Raw genomic sequence first — 25575 nt, 5'->3', positions numbered from 1 at the left:
CTACAAGCGGACCACCATAGGGGGGCAGCAGCTTCCCAGTAAAAGCTGCTCTGCTGTGGAATTCCTTGCCTCCTTACCTTAGAATTGACATGCCCTACCAAAATTTCCGCTCACTAGTAGTCTCCTGGTTGAAACTCGAGACCCACCAAGTCTTTGATGTGCCCAGCTCCACCCACACAAACTGTAACCACATGTGCCTTTCTGCTTACCTGTATATAATGGCCTGCAAGCCTACTTCTGACTTGTATATAACATTGATGTATTTTACTCTTGCATTATGTATATTCTTTGTACTGTAACCAAGTTCCGAAAATTCTTGTAAAGGCTGCGCCCTGATACCCCCGGGTACGCTCGCGCATTATAAATAAAACAAACAAACTTGCAAAGAGAATGTGAAGGTTTCCGGAAGTTGAATGAATAATGTCACATAGCTGCAGCAAATAACCTAACATTTTTCTCCTCCGCCCTCGCTCTACCAGACACTGGTTCCCTCCTGCCATCAACCGTTCACTTCATGTGTACTGTTCTGCATAACCTTTAAACAGCAATTTCTATTAGAGGTTTTTAACTAAATAATAAAGTATGACATTTATTTAACACGGACTAATGTGAATGTATTTCTTTTTCTTAAAGCCCCTGGAGACGAGGCTCATTTCGGAAACATCAAGTGTTTGCCAAGCAGAACAAGTTGCCAGAGTCATAGTTAAAGACGCCATTGTAAGTACTTTTAATTTACTTGTTGGACTTTAGGTGTGTGGTGGGTGTCAAAGAAATATGTGCATAGAAGACACAAACTATAAAAGGCCTAAACGTACTCCACCATAAAAGAAACACCTTTCACATGCCAGTATACCAGACACTAGATGCCAACAGAATGTTACAACCTCAGTATTTCTATTGTTAACAGCTTTGGTCTTTGGACAAAATGAAGCTGGTGAAGAAGGCACATCTTTGGCCACCTGCCCTAATGCTGGTGGTTGAACGACAAGCCCCAGAGTGCAAGTAATTGAAGGTCTGAAAATCACCACATGCAATTCTGCTGGGTTCCTAAATGGGATTTTGACTTGGATTGTAAAGCTTATATGCAGCAGCGCCATATCCATGTCCTCTTTGAGACCTGGATTATTGTAGACGTAGTTTGATAATTCTGCATTGTTCAGAAGCTCTGAAGTAGGCAGGATGGTAATAGTAAGATTGACCTTCGTAGTAAGCTGTAATACAGACTTTGGGTGTTATTAGAGCTCCTGCTACAACTTATTTTTATGACTGGATGTTTCCTTTACTCTGCAAAGTAAAAGAAAATCCCAAGTAAATTATTTAGGATATTTTCTGAGCGGGCTGATCATGTGTTCCAAGTGGAAGGAGAACAGTATCCTTCCCATGTGGTTCATTGACCTTACGTAAAACACCATTAAAATTGGTGTTTTGCCTCTCGCTGAAAAAGGCTTGATTACAGAATCTCACCAAAAAAGGGTAGTTGCTGAAATGGCAGCATTGCACATTTAACTCTCTAAAGGCACCTTCTCCTGAAGACAAGCCAGTCTCCTGCTTCTCAAAAAGCTAATATTGGTTCCTGACGACCTTAGCAACTACCGCTACATCACCCATCTTCCTTTCCTAGGTAAGATCCTTGAGAAAGCAGCAGCTACACAACACGTCAATGTCAACAACCTCCTTCAGTCCTACCAATCTAGCTTCAGACCCAGATGTAGCACAGACTGCTACCATCAAGGCCATCATCAATACCCGAGTATCCTTGATGATGACCATCCTGGCCTCCTGGTTCTCCTTGAACTCTCAAACTTTATACACAGTAGACCACCAGACACTCACAGATATGATATAATATGGCATTCATAACGCACCTATGTTTCAAAGCGCCACAGATATTCTATGTTGCTGCAAAGGGGTAAGCGAGACCTTCCTCAGCTGGTTCAAATTCTATCTTGCTAACCGACACCAATTTGCACAAATGGATTCTTCCAGATCACCAACTCTACTCCTCACCTGTGGACTTCCACAAGGATCCATCCTTTCCCCCTTGATCTTCAACCTTTACATGGAACCGCTTGGAGCCCGCCTGGCTGCACACAATATCTACATCTGCCAATACACCAATAACACACACAGTTCTAGCACAGGATATTCTGCATCTAAGACATCCATAGGTTCAAGAACTGCCTCACATTGCTCCAGTCCTGGATCACCCAGTGCTTACCTAAAGCTCAAACCCTGCTCTTGCTTGCCTTGTCTACCTATTGTATCTACACCTGCGTCTCAGTTTGTAAATACATTGTCCATAAATAAAAATGTTTCTCTCAGTATACAAACAACAATTTAGTCCATGAGTAAATCACCCTTGTTATATAAATAACTTGAAAAGAGAGGGAGATCCTTGCTGCTTTGCATAAAATCCAAGAGCATTTAGGGACCGTAAGAATGATTACAGATTTGTATATTTTACAAATATTTTGGGTTATTTTAAGAAATGCATCCTTTTGAGCATGTAAAGCACACTGTCCTTTCTGCCAATTACATTTGCCAGTCAGAGCTCTGAGCCTCAAAATAAAATGCCTACTTATCATGAGCCACATACACTTGTTTGGAGAGCTTCAATCTGAGGTGTGGTGCTTGGTTTGCTCTGATCGGGGAACGTCTAATTTCCCAAAATGCATTTATAGCTCACAATTAATTGCTGATCCCTGGTCCTTGCATCTCTTGAAGCACTACGCACACATCAGAAAAAACAGCCTTGGGTGCTACTAAATTTGGGACAGGGGAGTCCAGGCAGTGTCCCATCCTGGGACCAGAGTGTGGAAACTAATATCTTCTGTAAACTACAAGGAATAAATGGCAACAGATTACAATTTTCAGAATAATGTGTCCGTTTGTTTTTTCCACATTCGGCTAGTAAACACTGTGTGTCCGGTTTATTTGAAAAAGCATTAGTCATACATTAATCACACAGTCAACTTCCTTGTAATGAAGGATAGATGTACCCCCAGAAAACAGTCTTACGTGAGGTACCCCCTTGTACTCCCAAACCCAGTAAAGATTGTGGAAAGAATGAGACGGCTCCCTGTCTTAGTAGAAGTCATTCTTTGTCATTGTGCGTGGTGACCCATTAGACCAGCAGGAACTTTACTTTGTGCTTCTAAGAATACTATTGTGCACTAAATTATTTATTCTAGTAGATTTCCATCCTTGTGTGAAATTCTCTCCACCTGTGAGTCCTGTAAAGAACTCATGGTGGCAACAGTAAATAAATACACAAGTTATCACAGTTCATGGGTGTTTATTGAGCTGCAAAGGTAGGTTGGAAAAACACCTAAATCTAAGATGGGAGCAAGTTTCGACCATCAAATAATAGGGCAGTCCTAGTGGTGTCTTGTCAAATAAAAGGGCCTATACTAAGAAAACCTATTGCCAATCCTTACACTAAATACAAAAGAAGTGTGGGCTAATGTTCATAAAAAAGATGGAAGTGTTCACAAATAATAAGTCAGGATGCATAGCACACGATCGAGCTTTCCCAGGACGAGCCAACAGTTCCACTTTCAGGTATCAGGGCCTTCGGTGGTTAAGTCTCTTTTCTACAAAGAGTCTTTTGCTGTGGGCCTGATGTATTCAACATAGTAAACAAAAGTTATTTTCTGCTTGCACGTTGGGTAATGCCTTTCACCCTTGGATCCCCCTCTTGCAGGCGCAGATGACTAGAAAGTTCCTTAATAATACCAGGACCTCTGACGGCTATGTTTTCTTGCTTTCGAGGGCCTGAAGGGTTCAAAGTTCTAGAGTGCTTCTCTGGTTTTATTTGGGTGATGGCTCTTCACCCCCGGTTCCCCCTCTCCCGGGCTCAGACCTCTCTTGAATATCAGCTTCTCTTTATAAGGTTCACTCTGGCATGGCATGCATTCAAAGGCTTTCCCTGTACTTTTCTTTGTTGCATTCACGAGTCGGTGGGTGTTGACTTCACACTCTTGGATCCCCCTCTTCCGGGCTCAGATCCAACTTGACCGTTAGCTTCGCTCGATCGGGTTCACTATGGCTTTCAATGCAATTTTGTTGGTGACATTCACAAATCTGAATCTTTTTTTGTACAGTTCACTGTGGAAATCCCTTCAGCCGTGTTCACTCTTGTCAACACACTGTATTTCGGGACTTTAGACTTCGCCCCCTCTTTATCGGCATCCCTCTTTTGGGTTCTCTCTTGTCAACCTTTCACTCAACTCTTAAAATGCGGTAATACGCTTCCCTTAGCTTCACAATCATCTGTCGGTCAAATACTATCGACTGTACAGAGGATTTTAAAAGACCCTTTTGTGACCATTTTGACCCCCCTTCTCGTCTTTCCCAAGGCTTTTTGGTAATGTTTCCTGAGTGAGCACCCACATGGTGCCGGCCTCCTCTATTGCTGGTGTTCCCCCTTTTCGATATCAACAGTGCTTTGTAACTTTTCACAGTTCAATTAGCTCTTTGCTACTTTTGGTTCAACACAGTTCGGTTTCTTATCGGCTCTCCCCTCGACTCACCGGCTGTGATGAGCAGCTTGGCTCTCTTCTCCCTGGAGTCAAGGTTGGGACCACAGATACCAGCATCTCTCCCAGGCTTGGTTATCAGCGGAGGAGGTTACTGTGTACTATTGACATCTGCTGCAACACATCCTGGCTATTGTTTGCGATCTTACGATTCCTTCCTCAGAGATTTCACGGGCCTTAACAGAAAAGGGCAAGGTCGCTTCTCTCCTTGTCACCCTCTCGGTTTGCGCCGTCTTTCTCCTCCTCTTGAACTGCTGTGCTGAGTTAGCTCTCACGTAGTGCGGTCAGCCTTGCTTGTATTGTGCTTTCATGCTCCACCTTTCATCCCTGTGGTGAAGGGAAAGGGCTGTCTGGTGTGTGTGATTCTGGTCAATTGCGTGACTCTGCCTGACCCTTGTGTTGGGACAAGTCCGGTAGATGGCACTGGTGTTTGCCTTGTATTTCTCAGTGTTCTGGTTGGAAAATGGGTGCAGTGGGTAGAATATTTGAGCATCCTACTTAGTAGGCTGGGGGAAAAAGGGTTCTAGGAAGGGGATACCGTGTCTCACCCGTCAATGTCCCACTTCTACTCCCCAAGTGCCCCCCATCTAGGTGATCGTCCCTCACTGTTCCACCCCCAGGAACTGGATCCAATAGCGATGGCAGTTTCCTGGCCACCTGGATGACAGATCCCCGGGGACTACCAAGTAAGACACCCTCGACTTTCTCATAGTCCCCTACCACTTTTTGCTGCACTCTTGGATTTTTTAAACCAATTCTCCTAAGTGAGTGGGAACCTTTTCCACACTCTTTCTCTTACTCTGATCATGGCAATCCTTTGTACCTCTTTTTGGAATTGTGCTTTCCTCCAATTTTAAAGGCATCTCTACTCCATTTTACTATAGCAGCACACAGCACTGTCTGTGCAGTGTAGCTGGAGGCCCCTAGAACTTCCCTTTGATTGTTTTTACCTTACTCAGCAAACTTGGTTACCAAGGCAGGGGGGATACTTTTTATCCTACCCGTTTTTATTTTTCAAGATCAGAACACCCCTACCTTATGTGGGGTGCCGAGGGGATCCAATGTTTCCATTTTCTCGGCTCTCCAGTAACTTTTTTGTTGCTGTGACCGGTCCATCTGTTTAGTCTCGTGACAGTGTGCATTTTACACAACATTTTGTGAACTTTCATTACAGGATGTCTTCGCAGCTGCGGCAAGGGACACAAGGGACATCATTCGGCCAAAATGGTGGCTGTACTTTTTTAAACCCTAAACAAGATGGCCTCTCCTTTCTTATGTTGTCTCCTATCCGGCTAGATGGGGGAGGGTCCTCTTATCTCTGTCTTTGCCTGGCTTCCCTTGGAAAGACTGCTAGGACCCTTTGAGTGACTGGCAGGAAAGGATGCGGGCAGTGTTAGGGAGAATTCTCATTTCTGTGCTAATTGCCTTCACCCTTAGAGACCCCACACTCTTTTGCTGGACTTTAGGACTTTTTAATTTTAACCCTGATCTGGATTATCTGTTTCCTTTGTTTTTGGAGTCTGACAAACTCCATAGGCATCTCATTTTTGTATGGTGACACACTGCACCTTCCGTGCAGTCTCACAGAGAAATCATAAGGTTTAAATACCTTTTCTTGGGTGAACTACAGTTCCCAAGAATAATAAAGAGAAATAGATTTTACTTACGTCTTTCTCTTTTGTAGGTCCAGTACACCCCATCTTATGTGGAGTGCTGGGGGGTTACTTAGTAACCCCTTTTTCCTACTTACTCATGTAACATTTTTATGTTACCCTCACTACTTTAAATGGCTGGTGGCAGTGGTTTAATTTTCCTACAATTGTGATTTTCTACCGTAGGCTGAATCCTCAGCTGCAGTTTAGCATACATGGGTGACCATTTTGTCAAAAGGGCCCTGGTTTTCTTTTTTTGCCATTTCTTGTTTGTGAGGTCTTTGGGGTTTACTCTGCACGCCCAACCAGGTTTGAGCCCTCTGTTAACCTTGCCTTTGGTGGGCTTCAGTACTGAAACCCGCCTCTAGCTCAGTGTGTCTGGAAGGGCAGGAAGTGAGGGAGGGGCCCGAAACTCCCCTGTCCTTAGTTTCCAGGGAAACCTGAATTCACCCAGTACTGATGGGCTGGCTGGCTTTCAAGGACAGCCACCCTCCTGTGAGTGACAGCTAGGCTGTGCATGAATGGGAGAAACCTGCTTAAAAGGCGAGGCTTCTTGGACTCAAGACAGTCGACCACTGGGAAGAACAACCCGATGAGGAAACCGTGAACAAAGCTTGCTGCATCCTCCTGGACCATTGAACTTCCCGGTGAAGCCCTGCTGCTGTACTTTTTCTACTACTACTCAAGAGAAGCTCTGGAAAGGACAACTTCCTCCCTTGGGTTAGTGGGACCAACTTAACCCCGAGAATTTCTTTGCTGGAAGACCTTCCCCAACTGGCTGTAATTCTTTGCTGCCGCTGACACCACCTAGTGCCGAGGGTCGAGAAATCCGTAGTCGAGTGCAAAGTCTATAAACTGGCCAAATGCTCCAGGAAGCTCCAGAAGACCCCCTCCCCCACCCCCCCGCCCCCCCCCTGAAGCAGGAAGACTGAAGCTCGAGTCACCTCACCAGAGTGCAGGACTGAGTGAAGGAAGCCCAACCGGTGTCCAAGATCTGCGGTGGTGCTGTTTATCAGGCGCTGAAACCGCAAAGTGAAGCTGAACTGAAAAGATCCCTTAGCTGCTGCTGACCTCTGAACTGCTATGCATGAGTCCTCTATACGTCCTCCCTCTTGTCCCCACGACTGAGGCCCAGGAACACAGAATCTGCAACACTGCAATCCAGACAGAAGCCAGCTGGATCCTCTTCTAACCTATGGTACTGTTCTGACTTTGGGGTACTTACCTCATTGACTGTAGCTTGCTCTTCTCAGTTGAGCCTTGCAGTAGCTGCTTTTCTAGAGTTGATTGCAGCTCTAACTTCCGCAAGTGTAACAGCTTGTGACCCTACAGTAATTTTTCTACAATTTTGAGCAAGACTTTATCTAAGAAGTGCCTCAGCTCCTTAGACTTTTCTCCAATTGACTTTGGCTGTCCTGGCTCCCTGCAGATCCTTCTATTCCATTGACTTTGATTCTTACTGTCCCTCATAGTTGATGCGCTGGTTTTAAACTAATATTGCTGGGAATGGTTTTTATCTAGACTTCAGTGGAGGATTTAAAGTGCTCACATGTTCTGAGAACCTGTTTAACCTTTTCCTTCCTTTAACCTTTCCTTTCTACCAACCTCAGAATCTATCAAAGTGTATAAGTGATATAAAAATGCCATCCTAGCTAGTGAAGTCACCTCAGGGTGCGGAAAGTGTGTATGGAGCATCTCTAAAGAGTATCTACTTGCTTTCTATTGATTCTGGATTCTGGAAAAGTATTTTGAAGTGTATTTTTATTGTTGCTCATTGCCCTTTTTAAAGAATGTTCATTTAAATCTGACAGTTAAATAATTATTTAACCAGAAAACCTTGAGTGTAAGAGTTATTTGGGTACTTGTATTGGTGGATGTCATTGCCACAACTGTACAGCTCACATGTACCCCTCTTAAGTCTGGCTGCTCAGTCAAACTACCAACTTGTGTAGTAGAGACGTATACCAATAGGTGGGTTACTTAATACCAACAGTATAAGGCTGGTGTAGACTCCCAAAGGGTTACTACATCAATTGTTTCCTAACAGGCAGGTCAACCGAAACTCCCCTTTCCTTTGTCTTGCAGTGTGTCTGAGAGAAACCTCTTCAGACTGGGAGGCTGGCTATCCCATTAGATGGCCAGCCCCAAGTTTGAATGGTGCATGGGATACGATACGATTGGTGGACTCCACCCGGATTTCTGCATAAATCCAGAGGTCCTGGAGCTGAAACCCAGAGTCAACCACTGGAACAGAAGAGCTGAAGAAAAAGAACAAAGGATGATGACACCAGCAACCTCCTTCAGACCAAACCGCTGCTGTCCTGACCTCAACTCTAAGCGACAGGTACGATCCAAAGACAGCGAATTCCTCCCTTGGACTGGTGGACCTAACCAGTCCCAAGACTAATTGCATTTTGCGCCATCCCTTGAAGAGCTGTGACCTCAATGGTCTGCAATTCGTCAGTTCCCTAGGACCTCAGCTGCATTGCTGTGCATAGTCTCTTGAACCATGAAACTTTGTGGGCCTCCTTCCAAGCGTGCAGTGACCTGATCCAGCTCCCAAAAGTCCCTTCTTCCAAGACGATGACCAAGAAGAGTCAAGTGCTGCGACAACCGTCCTTCAAACAAGCCTAAAAAAGGCACCAACAAACCAGAACCAAGAAGATCCTTTGATGGGTGTCCGTCTGCACGACAGATGGCGCCAGATCCACTGAGGTCCCCTTCTGTCATTAAGACTGAGAAACCAGTGATCTGGTCTGCTGTCGCCTCACTGCTGGAACAGTAATGCAGCAACAGGTTCTTCACCTAAAGGTCTTTCCCTACCCCAGGGACAACGAACCTGTGGGTTGCTTGTTTGATCCTGGGGGCAGTAGATAGCGGTGTGCAGTCAAAATATCGAATGAGTAATGTTGAAAGTCATAATATAGAAAACAATAATGTCGGGGGGGAAAAAAGTTGCATTTTTAATTTTTTTATTCATATATTTTTTTCTGGGGTCCGGGAATAAAATAAATGGGTAAAACTAAAACATTTTTTTAAAAGGGAGGTTTGAGGGGGAACCCCCCCCTCCCATTTCGAATAAAAAACGTAATTAAAAAAAAATTCAACTTTTTTGTTTTCGACATTTTTTTCTTCTATATTATGACTTTCGACATTATGGTTTTCGATTTTATGACTATAAACCGTAGATAGCGTTATCTTGCACCACTCCAGGTCACCCGTAGTTACATTGGGGTGTACCTCCCATTGTACGCTAAACCTGCCTTAGGGCACCGGTCCTTGGGGCAAACCTACACCCTGAATACCTTGCCCTTGTAAAACTAACTTTACTTACCTGCAATACTGGAAGAGACTCGTGCTGGACTCTGCCCTATTGAAACATTTACCCTGATTTAATGCTCCACCCCTGGCCACTGGCGGCCCAGTGACCAAGCTGAACACAGAGACTCGCATAAGATGGGGTTGGACTCACTAAGATAGGCTGGAACAATGTTATTAAAAGTTATACTACACGTTTGGAAAAGTTTGCACATATATTTCAGATGGTTTCACTAACTGATTTGTTACTACCAATGATATTCGAAGGTTGTTACAACAGTGGTTTATTATCCAAAGAATATTACAAAGTGATTTTATGTTATCCCACTGTTTTAGTGTAATTACTTGACATGTGAATTATCACCTCTGCCTTGGTGTATCTAATAAATGCTTGTTTTTTTATATATCTACTAAGTGTATTTGCATTTTCTTGGACTATGTGTATGCTCTGAGTTCTTTGAACCTCACTACAGCCCTCCTCCCTCCTTCAAGCCTGGATACTTGCTATTCTAAAAAACCTTTGTGGTGTTCAGGCCCAAACTAAGAAGTGTAACCCTGTTCACGTAAGGTTGGCGTTTCCAAGTTCTGTCATAGACAGCAACTTGTGTAAAACTCCCTAACAATTCTATTAAACAGTGGTTAAGATGGTTGAACCTGTATACCCGTAGGGCAGTGATAAATGTATTTCCAGACAGTCGCCATCAATTTCGAAGAGCAGCATCATCTACGTCTTCACCATGTAGACAGATCTGCTGCTGATCACTTGTCTCTCTCTATCTCCTCTACCCCATGCAGCCAAAAATGTCTGGGAGAGGCACATCAGGCCTTGTATTTCTTGACAGCCCCTGATTCCACCCACCGCCCGCCCTCCTGGAGAATTTTATTTGAATGTGTTAAAATTGGGCACTTTACGATAAAATTGGTAAAAAGCCACACAGTTTGCAATAGACTGTGTATGGTAGCACATGAATAAAACAACCTGTATGTAAGCTTTATTTTTGGCTTTGGTGCCATCAAAGCATATTACTTTACATACAAAATTACACCTAAAACCAGATAAAACGTATAAAAACCAATAACTTAATACTTTGATCATAAGCTTAAAATAACATATATTATTTATTGGTTACATACAGATCATGTATACATGGTTTCCCCCCTCTACTACGAATCACACGCTCCCTTCTCAGCCATACACTATGGAGGTATGTGGCTACAAAGTATAAGAGGCTAAGATCTTTGCTTTTCCTGCAATGGGCCATTGCATCTGTTGCCATTTGAATTCCATTCGGTCTAAAAATTGGCTTTAAATACTAGGCTCAGAGATCATTATATCTGGGGCAGAACAATACAAAGTGGAGAACGGTCTCACATGAGGCACCGCAAGCCACGCATTCAGTGCAGTTTTGGTTGCTCCAATTTCTCTTGAAGGAGACCACTCGCAGGGTCCAGGTTCTCAAGTCATAGAATAGTGACCTGGCATACCTGGGTGTAATAACATCTAAAAAGCATGTAGCCAGAGACTTCCTTGACCTGCAGATACTGCTGGTCACAGGAATTTCTAGCGCACGCTACCTCCATTGATCTTCTGCAGTTCAATCTACAAACCATTTTGATCACTCCCTTAGAAGCAGGAGTCCTACTAGTTGGCTGAACCCATGACACAGCTTCTTGTACCAGAATTGAATGCGAGTCAGCCATGGGGTGGATCGACTTCCTTTCAAGGCAGGAACATGGATCATGATTTCCTTGAACATATGAAGACCAGGTACAGTCCATATACAGGCCCAAAAAGGAAGCAGTTTAACTGCTATTGAGTACTCGATAGGGCACAAGTCACATTCAAGATGCAGTATAGCATTTGCTGTACTCTTGGCTTGCATCAATAAGGATTTGCGGAATTTGTTTTCAGCCACTCCTATGGCTCCTGTTGTAGCAAATGCCCAGATCGCTGCACTGTATACTGCTGCTGGGGTAGCCTGTAGTCTATATAATTCAAGGGCGGGTTCAAGGCACCCCTTCCATGCGACTGGTAGAATTTCCTAATAACCCCATTATATCTGTTCAAGGTTGTGGTGGCTTTTAATATTTGTTCACACCAAGAGCCGTTCTCAGCAAAATACAAACCCAAATAGTTATAGGTGGTAACCTGCTCCAATATAACACCTTTTATCTCTTAACATTTACATGTCTGGCTTTTCTATGGCTGAAGGCAAGAGCTTTAGTTTTGCTTTTGTTGATTTCCAGGCGATGCCTGCCACATTTCTTTGAAAAGAAAACGGCTATAGTACGCCTTATACCTATTGGAGTAGTCCATGCCATCACTGCATCGTCTGCGAAAAACAGGGCAGTGAAGCATGGAGGAGTGGTGCCAGCACGCAACCCTGCCTGACCCCACGCTGCACCTCAAACCTCTTTGTATTTTCTCCTCATCCCCCAGCAACACTGTTGGAGTATTGGGCCTGTATAATGGACAGGAATGCTATAGCCATTCAAGACCTGCCACAGTTGGTTTCTAGGTAGAGAGTCAGATGGTGTTTTAAGATCAACAAACACAGCATATGATTTGTTATTCAGGCTTGATCTCATTTTCTAACAATGAGATAAAACCTCAGTCACTGCTCGAGGGTACACATTCCATGCTGCAATCCCACCTGCAAGGGATTTATCATACCTCTTGACACAACCCATTCTTGAAGGCGGCCCAGAATAACCTTTGCATATATTTCCATGCCCCGTTTAACAAGGAGATGAGCCGTTAATTTTCTGGGAATCTTTTGAGCCCTTCTTAAATATGGGGATGATTTCAGCCTAAATCTGTTCCTAAGTGTGCTTAGTAACCACGTTAAAAACTCATGTCAGAACCGGAACCTGTGTTACAGGCTTGTTTTTAAAGAAGTCTACAGGTTTACAGTCAAGGCTAGGTGCTTTCCCGCTCCCAAGGGCACAAATTGCCCTCTCATCCTCCTCCACAATCACTGTAAGGTCTGGGCTATACCCAAGTAGGTCCCCATTGTGGCCACCGGAGTTCAGTGAGTTACTGGGTATTCCAGAGACCTTATACAGGTTCAGGAAATGGGCCCACCAAGTGTCTGGTGCAATGCTACATTGGAGATTGCGAGAGGAGTCTGTGTCTTTGCCCAATGCAGGTTTCCAAAAGGTGCGCGTGTCATGTGCCTTTTCATGTGCCTTTCATGCCTCTGCATGATTTCCCATCTTTCCTGGTGGAAAAGCTTTTTCTTGTTCCCAATGGTAGTTTTATAGACCGATCTAAGCAGCCTCAATCTTTTTGCGTCTTCAGTTGGACCTTCTTTAAGGCATATCAGGATGTTCTGCTTGCATAATCGACACTCCTCGTCATACCAGCCCTGGCAGGTCTTTAAATAATTCTTCACCTTAGTACCTGGTTTGGTAAACAAGGAGTACAACCATCTCTACATAGCCATCCACTAGTTCTTATGTTCCCCTATTCAGATCACAGATGTCTGCAATATACCCAATAATTGTAGAATAAATGCCCGGTAACCAATCTGTTTATCACCTCTTCCCACTTAACCACCCTTCTCGAGGGACCACCAATGTCTATTGAGGTTGCTCTGAGATACATCAGTCCTGGCCTGTTTGCTATGTACTGGTGACATGCCACATAGGATTGACCTGTGATCACTCTGTGGCCCAAATTCTCGAATAATGTGATCAAGTCCCAATCTTTAGCACCAATCATGACTGGTCTATTCGCTTCGAACCATTATGTCCATGGAAAGTGTTCTTTGAGGGCTGCCCAAAGCACAACAGCTCTTGCATGCCCTAAGATTAAGATAATTCAGGAGTCGTGCCACTCCAATGGCTAATGGGTGGGATTTTTTGGTATACTATATCAACAAGTCTGAAGGGCTTGTACAATCCCCGACTGCCAGTGTTACTATCGTGAAACCATTTGTTGGATCCCTCCCTACGATAAACTAGTTCATCCTTAACAGACTATGTAGTGGGGAGACCCCCAGGGTTTGATTATAGATGTTAAACAGATATACTCTGATTCCTCTGTAGTGAAGTTAATGAATTGTTAATCCGGCGAGTCAGTAGGTACTTGTTCAGCTACCCAATTAAGCGATGAGCTGACCCAGCCCAAAATTCCCCTACTTGGGCTTCTTCTTGAACCCTTAGTCGCTGGAGTCATGTAGGTAGAGTACCCATGTAGCTCGATAGGCTCAGATGCTCACGTCTCTTGCAAGCAAATTAGGTCGGATCCCATAATGAAGTCTCTCCAGCTAGGGTCAGTTGTATGTTTGATCACTCCCGCAATGTTCCATGAGAGAACTTGAATGTCTTTAGATGCGGGTGCTTTTGGTACATTCTGGGGTGGTGTAAGTCCATCCACTTCTTCGACACAGAATCTGCTTGTACTTGGCTGGGTGGTGCTCTCTGCTACCGTAAGGCACTTCCGTTATTTATACTGCTAGGAATAGTTGATCGTATTATGATGTTAAAACCATTGGGTTTATATGTGCGTGATTCAATAGACAGCCAAGAATTTACTCCTCAAGATTAGCTGGAAATCATCTGTGTTGCCCAGGGGCATCTGCACTCTGGTACATGAAATTGTCTTCTATGATCAATGAGGTGCAGCTCCTGGTGCTTCTAATCCAGTGTACTACTTTGTTGACAAGCAAATCGTTGTTTTCATATTGCCCGCTAGATGGTCCTGAGACATTACACATGAGTAACCTACAGCCATTTTTCATACATGTGCCCTTATCCATAGGGTACTTGTAAACTAATCATGCATCAGCTTTCTCAGGTCCCATATGCAGGATGTCATATGATGTTTTGGGCTGTGAGGCCGCCTGTATGGATTTGCTTGTGCAAATGTGTTCAGTACTGCAGTAATTGCAAGGTCAGTCCTGTTCATGCCCATTCATGCATTTGTGGGCGACAAAGCATCTCTACTCGTGGCACATTTACCCTGGCATTAGTTGTACAATCTGACAAAGCAGACATCAGGGAAGCGGATTATCCTCGGTTTTATACTGGCTCGTGACCTGCATCTACTGTCTTGGATGGCTCGGCCTGGCCTTGTTTTGTTGGTGGTAACTGATGGATTCATTCCCTCCGGCAACGGGTCTCGATCGGGTATTCACTATACAGTTGCATGTCTGGCAATGTGTGGCCATGCCCTACGTAGTAGAAAAAGTGCATTCTGGGTCAAAAACAGTATTAATCAAAATTTCAATTTTGGCAACCATAGTTTTAACTAGGGTCTTAATTTCCCCAAGATCTTCCTTTATCATTAATTGACTCGAGCCTTCTGAGTAATTCCCTGCACTCTTGCTGAAGGTAGCACTACTAACCATATTTTTATTTTTATCGGTTTCTTCGGCCTTCATACTGCCATCCACCAGAACCACCAATGGGGCATATCTGTTTGATGCGGTCAAATTACAGATGACTGCTCCTCCCCCACCCACTCACCCCCTCCAGGGGCTTTGTTGACATTAATGGTACACAGTGTTTTAGGCTCCTCCATTGGCAGGTTTAAATGTGCTATGTCTTCTGATAGCGGGTCCATGATCGTGGGGGGAGTCTGTTGCATCGTTCCCCATGGATTGACTTGGTTCCCTCACCTCTTCAGCTTGGTCCACAGGGAATGCTAATTGTGATGTCGGTGAGCATATGGGGTTATTGGATGCCGACCCCTTTGGTATGAGGGCCCTGTTGATTAGTCTTTGGGTCTCGAGCACTACTAGTGCACCCCTTCCTTTCAGGTTCCCCGAGCCAGGAACCCCTTTTCTACCCACAGGGAATGAATTGTTTTGCCCCCTCAATCTGGTCGAGCCACTTATCCACTTCACAAGCGGCAAGTGGGTCAGGCAGTTGTTTGGTCCTTCCTCCTTGTCCCATGCTGGGTCTGGCGGTCCCATTTTGGGAATTGTGTGGCCCTTTCTCAATAGTATCCCATCCTGAAGAATTAACAACGCAAGTAGCTAATGCTCCACCCCTACTAAACCCAACTTCATCGAGCCCATCTATGTAATTTAACAAGTCTTTAATTTCATTTGCAAGGAGATTGACGTTGTCAATTGGTTTAAAAAGTTTATAAAGCTTTTTACTGCCTTCTACAGGCGACATGGTGCTGTTGTCCTTCTGTTTTGCCATTTCCCCTATGATGTGCATACAAGTGAGCAGTTCCTGTTGACAGTTCCCGTTGCACAGCCCCCCAACAAGCAGTGGTAATGGATGATAGTTGCTAGAGTGCTCGGTATGTGGTGTGGGTGTTAGAATCTGGACATAGAGCACCGTGCCGCGGTCCACAGACGACACACCACCCACCATTTTGTGTTCTGCTCTCTATGCACTTTCTAGGGGCAAGTCTTCAGTTGTGGGGTATTCATCACCTGCCCTCTCCGACTCTCTCGCCACGACCACAGCAAGCATCATGCCCCCTCCACAGAAGAAAGAGGGTTGCCTGGAAAGTGCCCTACAAAAGCTCCAGCCTCTGCATGGCTAAATTGTGTACCCCAGTAATCGATTGGCCTCTCAGCGCAGTGCAGTCTACCCTGCTCGGTCTCCTCTGCAACAACCGCCAAGCTGTAGATACAATGACTCCAATGGTTCTAATGCAGCCTAATGAGGGCTGAGCGCCTCAAAAAAGAAAGTTGAGCAGTTAAACATGGAAAGGAATGGAAAAGGGCCTCAGAAGGTGTACCCCTGAACCCCCACGGTGTATCCCTGTCACCTCCTTCTACAGTGCCTCTGTAGCAGCGATCTACAGGGTGCTGTATGCTGCCGCCACTGACACTGGAACAGGCTCCTGGGGCAGGGGCGGGTACTCGCGTGCCCTCCACTCTGAAGTTCAGGTCCCAGGTCTTGGGTCTCAGGAATGCTCCTCTCGGGATTGCTCAACTCTGCTCTGCTACGGCAGCGTTGGCAGCGTCTCTTGCTCCCAAGCTCCAAACATGAGGAACAAAACAATGGTTACAAGTCACCAACAGTGCACAGGACCATGTTCTAATGCATTTCCATGATGCCTTTGCCCACAAAATATGCCAGTATGTAAAACATAGTAATGCTGGCTGTGCCTATGCATATCCATGCAAGCTGCACCAGTATATTACAGTATTACCATGAGTCCAAGCAATTAAATCTGCTGTGCCACCGAATAAATGGCCGTCCAAATTAAGAAAGTAAATGCACACGGACAACAGCAATGCAGGCCAGTCTAGCCACATAACATTGATCATGTTTGCATTACCCTTGAGGCACAGTAACATTTACTCATCATGCTTGCTTTACACCCTTTCTGCACAGTATGCGATCTTTGCTGTGCATCAAGGATGTAAAGCAAAAAAGAATGCCATCCCTTCGCCAGTTATGGTAAGCTAAGCAACCATAACTCGTACCACCACCGTGCACTGCTAAGACTAACACCGAGGACATCAAAGATGACATCACAAATGATGACCATAGCAATGTTTGTGTCCAATTTCCAAAGTTTCACCTTAAAACTCTGCCATTTCACACCATCTGGAATAATTGTTAACACTTCTGTACACTTCTTGCAACTATTTCAACTAGTTTTGCATCTGTAGACTAACATCTGACTTCATAGCAGACCTTCCGGACAGTGCCACATGACCATACGCTGGCGCGCGGCATCATGACATGTCTGAGAACCCGTCCGCACTTCACGATAAGATCTCTGCTTGGCGGACAGTTCGGAACTGCATTTTCTACTGATCTAGGAACTTCCAACTTCAAAATTTCCCTTGCACAGCTCCAACACCTATTCCTACTCATTATCCATTAACAAGCTAGTACACAGTACATACTTTTAGCAAAACTGCTGTTCATCTTAAAATGGCTTCAGCTAATGCCATCCCTCCTCCCCAAGAGCCACCACCACTGCTGTAATCAAGGAGAATGAGAAACAGTGCCCCCTAACTTAGAAATAACACACATGCAACATTTTCCCTTGTCCACCTACCCCTCCATGTTAGTGTTTGGTTGCTCTTCCCTCATTTCCCTCCCCACCTTTCGTTCTCTGCTCGCCTGCCAAAATAAATACATCCAAAAACAAAAACCACATATTCCTTTAAGAACTACCTTTCACAGTTAAAAAATAGAACTAAAAATAAAAATGTATAGACTCCATCTACTTTATATTTCTTAGTAAAGTACATAGACGTAAGATTTTCCATCATTTCCATTTTGTGCTATGCTAATGGGAATATTGTGGCGTTCATCCTCTGTTCCGGGCACTGGAATGGTGGATACCGGCCCAGCAGCCCAAGCGAAGCGAGGGTGGCTAACGAGGTCTCTGAACCATTATCCCCCCATTCCAGCCCCTGAAATGGGGGATGAAGGCCATTGGCAACCTAGGTTCCCAAAGCGGGAACCCGGGGTGCTAAAAATAGGATTTTTTTTTCCAACACCGCAGGCGTCCAGGTATAGGAAGGAAAATCCTTTTCCAGGATGACCACCATGGAAAGGGAAAGTGAGGGTTCCATACAGGGCCCCTCTTTGCTTTCCATAGCAGCCTGCAGAAGGCAAAAAGAGAACCCTATGACCATATTACCACAAGCACACTTTTCTTCCCTTTCAAATTGATCCTAATTTCGAATAACTTTACCACAAAGCCAGACCCAGGTGGACATGGCCACTTTAAACCTATGTTTTGTTCTTTGTGTTCATGGCCAGTAGCCAGATTGTCTGGATCATGACCTTGTTCCATGACCCAGACAATATGGCCACTGCCCATGGCCACAGGCTACCCCTCAGTCACTAAAGGTATACCGCTATTTTTTGTAGCTACAGTATGACACTTGTCAAATAAACACTGTCACATTTGCAAAACCATGCTTGTAGGTCCTTGCCAATGCTCCTTACGCAAGTTTGCCGGAAATCCACCCATGTTTTTTTTTTTCTTCAAGTGTCAAATGTATGCACATATAATCGTCATATAACCTAGCCCCCACTTGACAAAATCCATTCAGACTTTAAGAAAACATCTAAATCTAGATCTATAATCTTTTTGAAAACCTTTGTGTAGATTCGTCAAATTGCACCACATTTATAAGCCTTTACAATATTTTGGGACCCCCACTCTAATTTTGCTCCCTCTCAACGGAATCCCACCAAACTTCCCAAAAACATGTATATCTTGATCTATTATCAGTTTGCCAAATGAAGTGGTGTAGATTCGTCAATTGGCACCTCATTTATAAGCCTTTACATTATTTTGGGACCCCCCCCTCTAATTTTGCCCCCTCATGGCAGGTTCCCACCAAACTGTGCATACCCACTCAGAATCAGCCCAGGAATATACATGCAAAATTTCATGCAGTTCCATTGAGTGGCGCCAAAGTTATAAGCCATCCAAGAACTGCATTTCACCAACCCTGTAATGCTGAGGTGTTCGCGAACTGTTCAGGACTGTTCGCGAACATCCAAACTGTTTGCATACTTTCGCGGTAAAAAAAAAAACGTTTTTTTTGCTTCTTGCAGGCATATTCCATCCCATCCTCATTACCCGTCGCCTCCCCAGAGATTATTTGATAAGTTTGACAAGTGCAATGTTGTGTGTTTTTTTTTTTTTAATATGTTTTTACCGCGATGTCCGCGGACACCGGCCGATGTCGCAAGATGGCGGGCATTTCCAAAAATCTGACGCGTTTCATGGCAACCAATCAGCGAACACGTTGGGTGTCTGCGGACATGACGCAGGTCAACTAGCCAATCGGTGTCTTGTCCGCGGAGTGTGTCCGTGGAGTGGACAGGGATATCACTAATTATTTGCTTTATGTTTTGGTCATTTAAAAAAAAACTGCTAGACGGATTTACACCAAATTAACAAAAGCACGCTTTTAGGGACCAAGCCGCCGCTCCTGCCGCAAATTTGGTGAAAATCCATCCAGCGGTTTGGGCTGTAGGCGCGAGCAAAGTTTTTTTCCCATTATGTCTATGGGAAAAAAAGACGTTTTGGGACCCCCCTTATAACTTCCCCCCTCCCCCTGGACCAAACCTCACCAAACTTTGCAAAAGAATTCAGAGCGGCGAATATATATTCAGTGAAAAAACGTAGTTACTGGGACGTTCTAGTTCACAGTAAAACCGAAAAACACTTGACAATCCCTAAATATGGGACACTAAACAACCATAACTCGCGCCACCTACGTGCATTGTTAAGACTAACACCCAGAACATCAAAGATGACATCAGAAATGCCATCGGAATAGCCAATTGAATTCTCCACGGAGCGAACAGGGAAGTGTGACCGCGGAGCGGACATAGATATCACTAATTTATAGAGACATACTTTTTGATCGTTTTTAAGGAAACTACTGGACGGATTGTCACAAAATTTATAAAAGCACGCTTTCGCGACCAAGCCCCTGCTGCAAATTTGGTGCAAATCCATCCAGCGGTTTGGCATGTAGCCGTGCAGAAAGTTTACCCCCATTCAGTCTATGGGGAAAAAAGATGTTTTGGGACCCCCCTATAACTTTGCCCCCCCGAACCAAACATCACCAAACTTTGCAAAAAAAATTCAGAGCGGGCCATATACTTTTTCTGCAAAGTTTGGTGAGGATTCGTCCAGGGGGAGCGGAGTTGTAGGCCGCCCAAAAAGTGCTCTTCCTATGGAAACAGCGACTTAACCATGACTACACAGCCACTACCGTGGCTGTGTTATATATATATATATATATATATATATATATATATATATTTTTTTTTTTTTAAACCACACATTCACACAACATTCAAACAACTCCTTTCATGCTTAAAGAAAAAACATAGCAACATGTGCACATAAATACATGCAGCCACACATACAACCACATATTAGATTTAAAAGCACTTTTTGTACCTGCACGCAGCCTCCATATGGGCCCAAGTCGCAATGGAGGGTTGCAACCTAAGCACGCTGAACGGACTATAGGGCTCTGTAACAACCAAAAAATGTGTACAGGCAGCACAGACCCCCGTGTAAATAAAGCCTACCTGTGGGCTGGTCTGCTTGTCCCTCATGTGAGGGGTCAGCACCCCATGCCCATGGAGGTGGGCTGCCACTGTTCAATACTTAAATCTTCCAGTGCCGCCTCCTCAGCTGGCAAACATCTATAAAAGCATTCCTTTCAAAGTGATGCTCTTTGAATGACCACTTCAGGGCTCTGATTAATGGTGTAGTGCTGACAACACTGATACGGATGACTTGGATCACATCTCCAATAATGCATTTGGTGCCTTCTCTCTCCCTGAAGGGTGACTAGGCCCAAACCTGCCTTGCTTGTGCTCTCCACCACTCTGCGTAGTGTCCCATTCGCTGCAGGCCAATATGGATCCAGATTATGAGCCCTTATCCAAGGTTTCTCATGGATTCCTTCCTCCCAAATATTTCTCATCTTTGATACTTATCTACCAGCGTAGCTGCTTTTGGGAAGCTTTTCTGCCACCAGGAGGCTTAATGCTGTTAAGTATCTGCTCCATCGACGCCTGTACGTGCCTCGTGCCGGATAGGACATTGGGATATTGTATATAGAGGCACCATGCCCCACTATGGTTCCTTTTTGCGCCCTCTGCTTGTTTTAGGAACACATCTTCTTTCAAAGTATTATCATTTCTCCTGATTTCAATGATATGCCGAATCTATCGAAGACTTCCGGGTTTGAACAGTGCGGCGAATGCGGCCATCAGATGTTCGTCTCGGATCACTGTTGGATCTGTCTTTATTTTCTCGGTGAGGGCCATGACATGCAGGATTGCATGTCGTGCCAGTCAATGCACACCAAGGCGCTATGTGAATGGGAAGCAAAGCTGTTCACCTTGCACCACAAAGAAAAAGATGACCAACTGACGTTTTCGAGGTTGCCTGGCATGGATCACTGCACTCAAGAGCGGTGCCCGGTCTGCAAGGGGGGGGGAGCATTGCAAGAGCTCTTGTTCACCCGCCGATTCTTCAAAGGGCAATTCTTCTTAGTTGAAAAGGAGCCACCAGTCCAAGGACTTTCCTGAAGATCGGGGTACCTTTCACCACCCAGTCGCCTACTCGGGAGGAATGGCAGGTCTTACGATTCTCAACATCTTTGTCAAGGCCCTTGAATCTTTGGCTTCGGCCTCTGTTTGCCGGTGCCACCTGAGTCCACCATGCTCGGGGGAGCCTTTAGAGACACTGAAAAATTGTGCGACCGTATGCCCTGGGGCTCTGTCAAGCAGAAGACCGACAAGAACCTGTTGTAAGGTCACAAAGCTCAGTCTTCAGACACCGGTCCACCGACCTCTACACTTCTTTCCACAGTGCCTCTGGTAGTATGCCCTGCTCCATAGGGGCACATTCCTGTCTCAGAGGATATTTATGATAAAGACGGGGACCCCATTCCGTTTGGATTGTAACCTCTATACCCTACGGAAGTTGGTGACTTCTGTGAGGAATTTTACGGTGAGGAAAGTTACTTGCAGGAGGCAAGTTGCCTCCACAACTCGCGTTGCCTCCACAACTCGCCAGAGCTAGGCCTCTGCCTCCTCCTACCCTGGGAGAGCCTCAGGCAACTTTACAGCATCTAATTGCCTAGGTGGTGTATACCTTAGGTTTATCAGGCCCCCTCCCAGCCAAAGGTGCAGTAGGAGCTGACTGATATTCTGAAGAACGTTTCAATGAAGGAGACTCGATTACCAATCGAACAGGCAGGAGACGTGCCAGTCCTTGATCTGTGGTCCAAATTGGCCTCTTTTCTGACTGTAGACTGGGATATAGCCAAAAAGCACAGGCGAACAACCTCAGATCTGCAGTTCCCGTCTGTTAATGCATCACCAGAAAGTTTAGTGGTACAGGCTGCAATGGCTAACCTGAAGACTACTTTTCCCCCCTCTATGCCCCTGGACAGAGAGAGCAAGAGGCTAGATGCCTGGGGTAGGAAGGTTTTTTGTTTAGCAAGCGATGGCTTCAGATGTATCTACACCTCCTGTGCCTTAGCCACATTTATTCGTTTGAACTTGGGTCTGTCCTCTTGGAGGCAGCAGAACACCCCTTAGGGTGACATGAGGGATGGGTTTGGTGCCCTGGTGAAGGATGGAAAAGAGATTTTGTGGCAGATCCTTCTGTCAGGCCTGGATACGGCATACCGTGTGGCCAGAACAATTGCCACCAGCACTGTGCTGAGGAGATCCTCTTGGCTGAGAAAGTCCGGTTTTGCCCCAGATGTCCAAGAAAAGCTTCTGGACATGCAGCTTGAAGGTAACAATCTGTCCCACAAAGGCAGTTGAATCCCTCCAGAAATTCCAGGCTGCAAAGGTGACTGAAATCTCTTGGGCTGGTGGTCCAACAGCAACAACCTGCAAATCTGCATGCAGAGGTTTTCGCCCCTTCACTTCTTACGCCCACAGTGGAAGAGGTCAAGCTCCCTCAGGCAAGCAAGTGCTGACCGCTCCCACAGGGGTCAGGATAGAGGTATCCCCAGACGAGGCGTCTCACTGCCTTCACTGTGACTTCTGCTGCCCCAGGGGCAAAGCATCTATGAATCAAAACTTGCATCATCCTTTCTGTGGGAGGCAGGATATCCCACTTTGGCAAGGAATGGGTAGTTGCCACTTCCGATGCCTGGTCCTTACAGATCATTCATCACTCCTTCGAAACTCTGCTTGCCATCGGCAGGCAAGGTGACGAAAGAGATATCGAAAGTAGGCCTTTTGTTGCCTCCATTGGCATTTCAACAAGCCAAGACAGCACAAACGACCACATTGACGACTGCTGCTACCACCCCATCAACGACCCCGTCGACTACCACTACTTTGTCAAAAGGAGGGCAGACCACGAAGGCGGTGCCCGCACTCGCAGCGATGGCTGTTCTGCAGGTGTCTCTGCCAGCACGGCGTGAGGTAACTGCCACGGCTTCAGCGCAGACCCCTGGAAAGGGGACAGCAGACGCTTCCCTACAGAAGTCTCAGGAGAGGAGAAGGAGTAAGGCTCTGACGACCCCTTGGAAGGGTACAGAACAAGGGGCTGAGCCAAGTGTGCTGGGGCACGTTTATACTAGCTCCAATGACGGTGAGGATCTGCCCAAGGGCTACTATTGGCACCACAAATTGGGCCACTGACCCTTGTTGGAAGGTGGGTCACCGCAGGGTGAACCCTATCATCTAACTCTCCAGCTAGACGATACCTGGAGAGCTGTTCCAGGAGGGGCAAGTGCCCTCATACCACGCCACCACAGTTACGGTGGACATGGCAGACACCGGATTCTGTCAGATGGGAAACTGGGTGTCTCTCCGTCGACAAGGATGGCTGAATGCCACCAACTTCAGGCCGGACGTTCAGTCTAAGGTGTTGGACCTGTTTGGCAAGCCGGTTGACGAGTCTCTTCAAATCATCGACTGACATGGAATTGGCATGTTTGGTACCCTGCAGCAATGTCTGTCCTTTTGTTCCTCAAGGGGAAAACCCAGCAGGTCCTCCAAGGGCTACACCACTCCTTATGGACAGCCTTCCCGCTCCACGATGCAAGAGGCTTAGATGTCGCTTGCAGGCATACAGCAGCGGAGGACAGTGCAGGCAGGGTCCTGGCACCGAAACCGGCCGTGGACTCGGGCCCCCACAGTCTGGCAAGGTCAGTCAGCCTGTGGAAAACCATCACCACTGACAGATTGGTGCTGGACGCTCTCGGACAGGGACACACCATGGAATTCCAATGCAGGTGTCCATGTATTCTCTCTGTAGCTCGACAAGAACAGCACTGGGCGCAGTTACTGCGGGAGGTCCACACAATGTTAAAAAGGGGGCAATAGGGCCCATTCCCCAGCACCTTCGGGGTGTTCTCCAGTTACTTTCTGGTCTGAAAGAAGACAGGAGGGTGGAGGCTGATCCTGGACCTGCAACACCTCAACAAGTACTTGAAGTCCCAGAAGTTCAGGATGGTCACGTTGAAACATGTGCTCGGCCAGCTGGAGGAGGGACATTTCCTGGAGGACACCTACTTCCAAATCTCCATTCATCGAAAGCACTGCAGGTTCCTACCATTTGTGGTCAAGGGGCAACACTATCGGTTCAAGGCACTTGCCTTCGGCCTGAAATCAGGCCGAGCCTCTTCAAGAAATGCTTGGCTCCGGGGGCGGTGCATCTTCGCCTCAAGGATATCCTCGTCTACCCTTACCTGGATGATTGGCTAGTTCGATCCCACTCCCATGCTCTGGCGAGCCAGAACATAGCAAGTACTGTGTGTTTGCTGACGGATCTGGGATTCTCTGTAAATCATCCAAAGTCCTGCTTGAAACCATCGCAGAACCCTCTGTTTCTGTGAGCCCAATTCAACACAGTGACTTGCCTGGCGTCTGCCTCGGGAAGAGAGGGTGCTAGCCATGCTAGGGAAGGTGTAGCGCATGTCATCGGTGCAGTCGGCTACTGTGCGAGCAAAGTTGCTGTTGGGCATGAGGTCCTCCGGCATCAACCTTGTCCTCCTTTGGGTATCCGGTAATAATATCCCTATAATATATGGTCGCCTTATGTCACCGGGAAAAGGTTGTGGCGACATTATATAGGTGACCATATATATAGGCACGGGAGAGTGGTGGTGTCCCTCACCCCCCTTGAAAAAGGGTTTGGGGGTTGCGTGGGTGTCCCCCGCATGTTCCATGTAATGATATCCCCACAGAAAAACTGCCTTTTTTCAGCGATTTCTTTTTTTTTTAATTCTTTTTTTGCATGGTGATATTTTTGAGGGGACATTACATGGAACCCTCCTTTGCAGGCTAGAAATGAGGCCTCTCTAGGAGTTTCTGGATGCAAGGTGGCTGCAAGTCTCAGGATCCTGGACAGACCAGATCGCCCTCAACGAGGAGTTCCTAAGAGCCAGAGACCTCTGGCTGCCAGAAGATCAGTGTCCTAGAGCTACGAGCAGTCTCCTGTGCCCTCAAGTCCTTCCTGCCATCGATAAGGGGAAAGGTGGTGAGGATCTTCACAGACAACACCACAACCATGTTCTACATCCGGAAGCTGGGCGGCATGTGCTCCCCGATGCTCTCCAGGTGGGCCCAGGAACTGGGGCACGGGGCCATTCATCAGGACATTTTATTCTATT

General features: G+C 46.0%; 1 protein-coding gene across 2 annotated transcripts in view; it reads left to right on the top strand.

The window, feature by feature from the left end:
• Window positions 1-25575, top strand: part of KDSR (3-ketodihydrosphingosine reductase) — a 738731-nt gene that overhangs the window by 560809 nt on the left and 152347 nt on the right. For both annotated transcript variants that reach the window (XM_069613690.1, XM_069613691.1), the window contains exon 8: window positions 634-717. In XM_069613690.1, the coding sequence (XP_069469791.1) occupies window positions 634-717 (84 nt within the window). The remainder of the gene's footprint in view (window positions 1-633; window positions 718-25575) is intronic.

Source organism: Ambystoma mexicanum, chromosome 5p (assembly GCF_040938575.1).
Source record: "Ambystoma mexicanum isolate Mex_15411 chromosome 5p, UKY_AmexF1_1, whole genome shotgun sequence".
NCBI classification, from domain to species: domain Eukaryota; kingdom Metazoa; phylum Chordata; class Amphibia; order Caudata; family Ambystomatidae; genus Ambystoma; species Ambystoma mexicanum.
The sequence above is the reverse complement of the archived record's forward strand: the minus strand, read 5'-3'. Positions and strand labels throughout refer to the sequence as shown.